The sequence below is a fragment of the Eurosta solidaginis genome, chromosome 1, assembly GCF_040869045.1.
Source record: "Eurosta solidaginis isolate ZX-2024a chromosome 1, ASM4086904v1, whole genome shotgun sequence".
NCBI lineage: Eukaryota > Metazoa > Arthropoda > Insecta > Diptera > Tephritidae > Eurosta > Eurosta solidaginis.
In genome coordinates this window covers 306,200,827-306,211,218 of record NC_090319.1, presented here as the reverse complement: position 1 = coordinate 306,211,218, position 10,392 = coordinate 306,200,827, and the positions used below count along the sequence as shown (strand labels likewise).

The following is a 10,392-nucleotide window of genomic DNA, read 5'->3' as shown; positions in this document are numbered from 1 at the left end:
AAAACATTATGTGTACCTACAAAGGGATTTTACACAGATTAGCCTTCGATCGGACCCCATTTCACGAAAAATCGAAAATTGGCCCCGTGGGCCTCCGAAACCGGGTTGGGATCCATAGTGAATTTGCGCAGAACACCTTTCTGCGTTAGCGGCCTTCGGCCGCGCTTATAAGAAATTTGCCTGGCCGCTCCAACAATAGGATGGGATCAAAATTAAGATCACGTGAAATCCCTTTGAACACAAAACTTTTTTCAGTACACAATATGAAAGTATCCAGCTTCAACTGCGAATATTTCCGGACAGAGATACAATTTTTATTTTCCGTTATACATTGCAAAATTGTTTTTGAGCCAAAACTCAAAGGTCTGGATGATTACGAAAAATCCCGTGTAAAAATCTAGTTGAGAGGCCGAAAATTCATGCACATGCGTTTTTTAAAAGCGCTCTAGAATGATGCATGGTAGCCGATAGCAATCGCCGATTTTTTATAATTCCTGATAAGTCGATACATATTGCCAATTATGTTCAGATATCGAACACAGTTTAAATATCGAGTATCTTAATACTCTTACGCAAAATATGTATAAAGATTGCTTGTGAATTTCCTTGTTGTTTAATCAAATTTTAATAACATATAAAATGAGCCAGGAGGAAAAAGATGTGTATGTTTCGTTTGCTTGCCAAAGTTGCATGCAACCAATTGTATTGGACGAATCTTTGGATAATATCGACGTACATTCAATGGCAGAGCTTTCCTGTAAGGATATGTAGAGCTAATTGAAATTATTTTGAAATTGTAAAGAAAACAGATTTTGCTAACGTTAATACCATTTGCAGTACCTATATATTCAGGAAGTTCTAAAACACTAGACACCGAGGATGTGAGCGCATTTGATCATTTTGTACCACCATATCCGTTGTCCGACTCAATCAATGGCACAGACTTTATGTTAGTATCGGACGGTCGTGATAAAAAATTAAGTAATACTTTCAAATTGAAAGCTGAATTATTTGATTGTCTTTCCTCAAATTCGGAAATTGATCATCCATTATGTGGAGAATGCGCAGATTCAATATTAGAAAGTATGGATCAAGAATTAAAGGTAGCTGAACAAGAATGGCGTGATTATAAAAACTATTTGGAACGTCTTGAACAACAACAAGATAGGCCCAATATTCCTGCTTTAGAACGTGAACTAATAGAGTTACAAGAGAATGAAAAGCGCATGTTGTCCGAATTAGAAAAACTTAAGAAAGAAGAAAAATCTTTAAATGAAGAGATTAAGAGAGAAGAAGAGGAAAAAGTAAAATTACAAAAACAGGAAGCCATTTATTGGCGTGAATATACAAAACATCGTCGGGAATTAATGTTAACCGAAGATGATAAAAAAAGCTTAGAATGTCAAATAAGTTATGCGGAACAACAACTGGAGAAGCTCAAGGATGCAAACATATTTAATATAACTTTTCATATATGGCATGCTGGACATTTTGGTACAATAAATAATTTCCGTCTTGGTCGTTTGCCTTCTGCTGCGGTTGATTGGTCTGAGATAAATGCTGCTTGGGGTCAAACAGTATTATTGTTATCCTCGCTGGCACGCAAAATTGGTTTGACTTTTGAACGGTATCGCATAGTACCTTTCGGAAATCATTCATATGTTGAGGTGATTGGAGAGAATCGCGAACTACCGCTTTATGGTACTGGAGGTTTTAAATTCTTTTGGGATACTAAATTCGATGCTGCTATGGTTGCTTTTCTAGATTGTTTGACACAATTTAGAGAGGAAGTTGAGAAACGCGATACAGAGTTTCTACTACCATATAAAATGGAGAAAGGGAAAATAATTGATCCATCCACTGGAAATTCATACTCAATCAAGTGTGTGAACAATGTACACACATTACAGCGTAGCAAGAAAATCAAAAGCTCACAGCAAATACCTGAATAAGAAATTATTTTGCAAGATGTACTCCAGAGGTTATAACATTTATGATAAACCTATCTATCCTCACTGAGAGATTTTTTTTATTTTTATTTTGATTCGCTGAACTAAGAAATGTAGTTTGAAGAAATGATTAAAAAAAAACCTGGCTACATAAATTTTTTCTAATAACTTTGGAATTTGTTGTATTTTTATAAAGTGTTATAAAAAAAAATTTAAGGCGAGTTAACGTCCGAAGGGATATTAGGCCCAGCTTCTCGTCTAATTTGTATCGTGCTCCTTATTAATTTTTCCTAGGGAGGATGGGACCTGCATGTTTTATGCCATATTTTTGATTTGAGAAGACAGTTATATTTACGACCGTCCAATTTTAAGCTTCTCATTGTAAAGGTGGAAAATGACGACCGATATTTATATTCCTTCAAACTATGTACATTGCTAAAAAGCATATTCGGCCGTGTGAATAAAAATGTGTCCAATTAATTTTTTTCTTTTATATATGTTTGTAAAAGGTATTTGCTTATGTGTATGTTATTTACTGGGTCCATTAGTGAATGATAACACGTTCTTTTTTTTTTTTTTGCTACGCTCTAATGTGCATAAATAAATAAATTATATTGCTACTGGTACAATCCTTCATTTATTTTTTACAGAATCCAATTCAACTCGGAAGAGCAATGGACTAAAGCTTTGAAATTTATGTTGACAAATTTGAAATGGGGTCTTGCATGGGTATCTTCACAATTTGCAAATGACTAACTCGTTTATAATTAAAAATATATATTAAGATTTTGTGGTGGAAATAATATAAAAAAATAAAGAATGTATTATTTTAATAATCGGGGATTGCCCGTATTGCTTTTTTAAATGTATGAAAACAATTATTTGAAGCAATTTTTTTAATTTTATAATTTATTTAATAATTTGGAAAAATTTTAAACAACGTGACATCAGGACGGACAAGGCGTTTCGATTATACCTTGTAAATCTCTTCAAAGCCTTTTCTCCTGGGAGTGGGAGTCGAACTCGCACTCCTACAATAGTTGAAATGGTTATAAACGCATTCAGCTACGTCATGCCTTAGTTGTTGTAAAGTTTTTCCCAATTGCCTTCTTTTTGCATATTTTAATCTTTTACACATTGCCATACTTCGTATGCAAGTATGTGTTAAAGCTATGCTTGGTACGGCGGTTTTCAAAGAAACTTTGGTTTTGTTGCTGTTTTTGTTCTATTTATAGAACTTCAACGAATTAACCAATTTTGTCTGTTTGTATGATTTTAATAATCGGGGATTGCCCATATTGCTTTTTTAAATGTATGAAAACATTTATTTGAAGCAATTTTTTTAATTTTATAATTTATTTAATAATTTGGGAAAAATTTAAACAACGTGACATCAGGACGGACAAGGCGACAGCTGTTTCGATTATACCTTGTAAATCTCTTCAAAGCCTTTTCTCCTGGGAGTGGGAGTCGAACTCGCACTCCTACAATAGTTGAAATGGTTATAAACGCATTCAGCTACGTCATCCCTTGGTTGTTGTAAAGTTTTTCCCAATTGCCTTCTTTTTGCATATTTTAATCTTTTACACATTGCCATACTTCATATGCAATTATGTGTTAAAGCTATGCTTGGTACGGCGGTTTTCAAAGAAACTTTGGTTTTGTTGCTGTTTTTGTTCTATTTATAGAACTACAACGAATTAACCAATTTTGTCTGTTTGTATGATTTTAATAATCGGGGATTGCCCATATTGCTTTTTTAAATGTATGAAAACATTTATTTGAAGCAATTTTTTTAATTTTATAATTTATTTAATAATTTGGGAAAAATTTAAACAACGTGACATCAGGACGGACAAGGCGACAGCTGTTTCGATTATACCTTGGAAAAATTTTTCCCAAATTATTAATAAATTATAAAATTAAAAAAATTGCTTCAAATAAATGTTTTCATACATTTAAAAAAGCAATATGGGCAATCCCCGATTATTAAAATCATACAAACAGACAAAATTGGTTAATTCGTTGTAGTTCTATAAATAGAACAAAAACAGCAACAAAACCAAAGTTTCTTTGAAAACCGCCGTACCAAGCATAGCTTTAACACATACTTGCATACGAAGTATGGCAATGTAACCCAGCGGGTCAGGGGGTTAGAATATACCCGCGGTAGGTATGCCTGTCGTAAGAGGCGACTAAAATACCGGATTGGCCTGAAGGTTTAATGTGGCCATATAAATCGTTCCCGAGATGGTCGGGCCAGCACCTTAATGATGCTGTGTTACCGGAGCGTACCGGATCTGTAAACGGCAAAGGACCATCACATCGATCACTCCCTAAACCTTCGGGGAGTAACCGTATCGCTACAACAACAACAAGTATGGCAATGTGTAAAAGATTAAAATATGCAAAAAGAAGGCAATTGGGAAAAACTTTACAACAACTAAGGCATGACGTAGCTGAATGCGTTTATAACCATTTCAACTATTGTAGGAGTGCGAGTTCGACTCCCACTCCCAGGAGAAAAGGCTTTGAAGAGATTTACAAAGTATAATCGAAACAGCTGTCGCCTTGTCCGTCCTGATGTCACGTTGTTTAAATTTTTCCCAAATTATTAAATAAATTTTAAAGAATGTATTATTGGTCATTATATTACAGTCTGTGTATTTGTAAATTCGAGTGTTACCTGGAATATTTACTATTTTTAAGCTTAATACCCCGGGCCGGATCCGTTTTACAAAAACGCAAAGTTTGCATTTTTGTGAACATACCGAGCCATCGCACAATGCCTACCCTGCTACATTGTACAGGTTTACAAGTATGATATGTATGAGAGGGAAACAATTTCTTTCCCTTTCTAACACACGGCAGTTTGACACTTCGGTCAGTGTCAAACTAGCGGTGAACCCAGTGGAACCTGCGTGGAACATGAGTTTTGACACTGAACGAAGTGTCAAAATTACCGGGGTTGCTTCGTCGAAAGCGACACAGGGAAGCAAAAAAGGGATCGGAATATCAGATATGGGTTGCTGTGATGGTAAATTTTTTGAACGAATTTAGTAGGAAATTTTAAGTGCACCCATATGGGTCCTTCAGAAAATTATAAAAAAGTCTTCAATTGGGGTATCTGAGGACGCGTAGTTATTTCAGTATTAAGAATACAAACACTTGAGTTAAGTTTTTCTACCCGTTCAAAAGTTCTCCGCGAAAAACAGTTTGAAACCGAGGTCGACTGCAATAACCCGTCCAAAAAAGCGGAAAGAAAAATGAATAGACGCGTTTTGTCCTGTTGTCAATAGTCCGAAGAGAAAAAGTATTCGAATTATTGGAAGCGAGGCCAAAACGCGTCTATTAATACCTCCCCCGACGGTTTTGGTCGTGTTTTAGCAATCGTCCCCGGTAATAAAGTATCACAATTTGTTAATTAAAATTGTCCAAAATACATGGTTATTAAAGAGAGATGTAATTAAGTGCTCGTTTGAAAGTAAATAAGTATATTTCTTTGTAATATAAGAAAAAAAATTTAAGCAGTTTTCGATAGCAGCTACTAAACTTTTTTTGGTCCTAAGAAGTACAACAGTGCCAAATAGCATCCACAAAAAAAACGAACAAGAACAAGCATTTTATCAGGTGAGCGTGGCTGTGTATGTGCGTGCTGCTACATATCCTACTTGTAGACCTGTACAATGACCCTGCTAAACAGAGCTGACGGAAACTCCAACCCATTAACAGAATTTTTGACAACACTAATACACTCGCATAAATTTTTCCTTTTATTCGTATGGAAAGCCATAGTGTGTATGTGTATGCATACACAATGTTTACATCAGGTTTGTCATGTCGCTTCTAACAACCTGATAGAAACTTTGCTTTACGCTGTGATGTAAATTTCCATCAGCCATATTTGTCAATTGATGCCTCAAATGACTGACAGCTGTCTAGCAGGGTTACATTCTATATTCCCCAATATAACATACCACTTCCAAAGACTACGCCCACGCTTGCATTTACCTAACGCTTTCATTCTGGATTCCCCAAAACCGTGAGGAAAGATGTTAACACCTCAAAAATAACATAGATAAGCTAAGTGGTGAGCATCCTAGCGAAGCACACAATTAGTCAAGACTACAATATAATACATATGTACATTATGCTTTGCTTCAGGGTACAGTAATTTGAAAATTTCTTGATTTTCGAAACTTTAGTAATTACTTTATTTTCGACCTTGAATCTACAACCTTTTTAATGCGTTTTTTCTTTATCTTTAACGCTTTCTGAATAAGCACCATCAGATGAGTCGCCGCTTTCATCAGAGTCTAATAACTCTTCATCAATCCATAGTGCTGCTTTTTTCTTTTTCGCAGCAATCGCATTCGTTGCTGTATGCTTGCGTTTTAAAGATTCTTCACTACACCCTGGCTTATCTTCAACTTTTTTTAGACCCTCTTCTACAGCATTATTTACTTTCTCTGCAAGTTTGGATCTAGCTTCTTCGTATTCTGCATCTTTAAAATCATGATGGGGAACTGCTAGTAGCTTTTCAATTTTCCTTTTTTTGCGTTGCTCTGCTTCGCGTTCCAACTCTCCCATTTTCTCCAGAACAGCTTTGAGACGTTTTTCTTCGTTAATGTCGCGCAAACGGCGTCCACTTAAATCTCGGCATGCTTCACGATTTGTGGTTTTTTCTATTTGTGCACCAATAGCACGTAACATGGAGCCAAACCCTCCCTTTCCACCTGGTATACAGAGGCGACAATGTGCCACTCCAGACACCGTGTCATTACACATTAATCGTCGTCCATTTTGCTCGAGATATATACAGGTTGGCGCAAGACCCTGAAAATTAACGTGTCTCTTTTCATTTCTAGGTAAATATGTGTAAATACTTACAGTTTGTTCTGTAATCAAGTGTTTAATTAAAGAACATCTTTCACTTTGATTTTGTAGTATAATCTGTTTGTTAAAATAAAGACAAGCCATTTTTAATTTGTGTAAACAAGCATACCACAGTGTACCTATACAAGTGTGTCAGCTAAGCGATAAACATAAAAACTACAAACAGCCTCGCTCACCTGATGCAAATCTCAGGTCTAGAGTTGCATTTTTGGTACGCAAGAGTACTTCAAGCTGAGTTGCATTTGATAGTTTAATAAAACTTTGTAGTATTTAAATGAAATAGATGCAGAAATAAGAATACTAGAAGATTTGTAGCCTGCAACAACATACGGAAAGCAAAATTTATTTAAATTAGAGTCAAAATATAAAGCGCCACACGTGTAACATGGAAAATTTTCAATTCTAAGGCTGTTTACACAAATGCATAAGGGCAAAATTATGTAAACCCTTTGGTCGCTTCAAAGCGTTGTCAAAGCGTAGGCACGCAACCAAAGCATTTATGTAAATTTTTCGATACTTCGCCCGACAGATGAACTAATGAATGCAATACAACCAAAGCGTCTGTGTAAATCTGCCATAATTTTTGTAGCTGTAAAAGTCTCCTGCAAATAAAATGGTGCTGCAAGTGCAAACAAATCAAACTCATATATGACACTGCTTTATTTTCTATGTATTTTTCTCGTATTTTCACTTATATTTTTTGTCGAGGGAGCCAATAAGGTTTCAGTACTGGTGTAAATGTGTGAACTATATTTAAAAAAACTAACGAAATACAAGGAAAATACAACGTAGTTCATTAAAAACAAACAAGCCAGTTTGTATTTCGATAGGGTTTTTTTGACATTAGGCTGTTTTTTCTTTATTTTTTCTGACAAATGAAAATTTTGTTTTTAGTTTCAAAATTATGCGCATAAAAACACAACTTAATTCAAAGTGTAAATTGTGTGTGCAAATGAGTTTTCAATAAGTATACATTTTTCAGTTTTTCATAGTTAAGGAATTGACCCCCAGATTCCTGTGTTACACAAATATAGTGAACGTGGGTACAGAAATTAAAATTAAAAAGTTTTTCACAATAATTTAAACTCAATGTTTTCTCTGCTTTTTACACTTAAAGGAGTAACCCTCCGTAATAAATTAAACTTTTAATGAAAATCAATAACTCTGAACTGAACACTTTTCGCCATGATATAAAATTAAAATGCTGTGGAACAATGTTTAAATCTTTTACGTCTCTGCACAGAACACCAATTGACCGTTTTCAACCGAAACAACAAAGGCAACCCAGATTTCCCCGTTATGCTAACTTAAGCGAGTGCCTGTCAGAAAGAAGTCAACCCACTATGCATACATGAACACAAGTGCGGAAAAACATAAAACATCTGTATTCATTAAAATGTCAAATTCATTGTTTACTATATACCATGACACAAAAAATGGAGGTGGTTCCATTTAGTGTGACGTTTGCCGTCTTTCAGTGAGTTTTACAGCTCCGGCTCATGCTCAATTCTCACGGGAATGCTCTGGATCATTGAGAGACTTGAGAAGCAGATGTCGTGAAATTTTCGCACACGTGAAATGTGATAGGCAGATGTTGCCGCTGTTTTTCATTTAACTCATACGGCGAAAGCTAAGTAGCGACATCTATTTTTGAAAAAGTAGGTATATTAAAGGCCGCGTTGCCAACCTAAAAAGAAGTAATTAACAATTTATCTGGCTCACAAATTGAACCAGACTTCTATCTGGATTTATCTGGCTCAAATCGTTGTTGCATTTACATGCAAAATTATTTATCTGGCTCAGGATTTTGCCACCGGATGATAGCTGTTTGCCGTCTTTCAGTCAGCTTTATAGCTCCGGCTCACGCTCAATTCTCACGGGAATGCTCTGGATCATTGAGAGACTTGAGAAGCAGATGTCGTGAAATTTTCGCACACGTGAAATGTGATAGGCAGATGTTGCCGCTGTTTTTCATTTAACTCATACGGCAAAAGGCAAAGCAGCGACATCTATTTTTGAAAGAGTAGGTATATTAAAGGCCGCGTTGCCAACCTAAAAAGAAGTAATTAACAAATTATCTGGCTCACAAATTGAACCAGACTTCTATCTGGATTTATCTGGCTCAAATCGTTGTTGTTGCATTTACATGCAAAATTATTTATCTGGCTCAGGATTTTGCCACCGGATGATAGCTGTTATTCACTTGAATTTTGCAGGGACAATGACAATTTCACCAAAAATAAGCTACCAGATTGAAAAATGTTACGAATTTTTCTAATTTTGATGGATTTCATATTAACGATAACGACTAAATTAGTTTCATAGTTATTTTAAATAAAAAAAGGACGTGTGGCACTCGGGGACTGCCGCGGTAAAGCTATTGCATATTATCAACTTATGCAATTATAATATTTATGCAACATTTTGTTTTCTTTGATATTAATTCAAGTTTTGTCTTTGATATTAATTCAAGTTAACCTTTTTAAGCGTGGTGATCGATAAGAAAACAAATTTTTTACTTTTATTGAATAAATGAGAAGTTAATATTTAACTTTCACTTTAACTTTAACTTTATTTTTAACTTTAACTTTCACTTTAACTTTAACATTCACTTTAACTTTAACTTTATTTTTTACTTTTACTTTAACATTCACTTTAACTTTAACTGTAACTTTAACTTTAACCTTAACTTTAACTTTGACTTTAATTTTAACTTTAACTTTGACTTTAACTTTAACTTTCATTTTAACTTTAACATTATTTTTAACTTTAGCTTTAACTTTCTCTTTAACTTTAACATTCACTTTAACTTTAACTGTAACTTCAACTTTAACTTTAACTTTAAATTTAACTTTAACCTTAACTTTAACTTCAACTTTAACTTTAACTTTCGCTTTAACTTTAACATTCACTTTAACTTTAACTTTAACTTCAACTTTAACTTTAACTTTAACCTTAACTTTAACTTTAACCTTAACTTTAACTTTAACTTCCACTTTAACTTTAACTTTAACTTTATTTTTAACTTTAACTTTAACTTTCGCTTTAACTTTAACATTTACTTTAACTTTAACTTAACTTTAACTTTAACTTAACCTTTAACTGTAACTTTAACTTTAAATTTAATTTTAACTTTAACTTTAACTTTAACCTTAACTTTAACTTTGACTTTAACTTTAACTTTAACTTTAACTTTAACTTCAACTTTAAATTTAACTTTGACTTTAACTTTAACTTTCATTTTAACTCTAACTTTAACTTTATTTTTAACTTTAACTTTAACTTCCTCTTTAACTTTAACATTCACTTTAACTTTAACTTTAACTGTAACTTTAACTTTAACTTTAAATTTAACTTTAACTTTACCCGCGGGGGTATCGGTCCCCTACCGGGCGCCTCCTCAGGTGGTGGATAGAGGAACGCTTCCCACAAGACGGGAGGTACTGAGTGAATTAAGTACTCAGGGCGAACCAAAACGAGCAATCCAGTGGAAAAATGGGAATGTGTTGCTCTAAGAGCAACACATCCCAAAGTTCCGGTGGAAGGG

The 10,392-nt window shown here is 34.4% G+C and overlaps 2 protein-coding genes across 2 annotated transcripts; one reads left to right on the top strand and one right to left on the bottom strand.

Moving 5' to 3' along the window:
• Positions 1-535: 535 nt before the first annotated feature.
• Positions 536-2,827, top strand: Atg6 (Beclin-1-like Atg6). Its single transcript, XM_067772031.1, has 3 exons — positions 536-757; positions 838-1,882; positions 2,600-2,827. Exons 1-3 carry the CDS (start codon positions 640-642, stop codon positions 2,703-2,705), a joined length of 1,269 nt encoding a protein of 422 aa, XP_067628132.1. The 5' UTR covers positions 536-639; the 3' UTR covers positions 2,706-2,827.
• Positions 2,828-6,131: 3,304 nt separating this feature from the next.
• On the bottom strand, positions 6,132-6,997 carry LOC137243835 (splicing regulator SDE2). The gene is made up of 2 exons (XM_067772017.1): positions 6,840-6,997; positions 6,132-6,785 (listed from the first exon to the last, which is right to left on the bottom strand). Exons 1-2 carry the CDS (start codon positions 6,927-6,929, stop codon positions 6,192-6,194), a joined length of 684 nt encoding a protein of 227 aa, XP_067628118.1. The 5' UTR covers positions 6,930-6,997; the 3' UTR covers positions 6,132-6,191.
• Between the last annotated feature and the right edge of the window lie 3,395 nt (positions 6,998-10,392).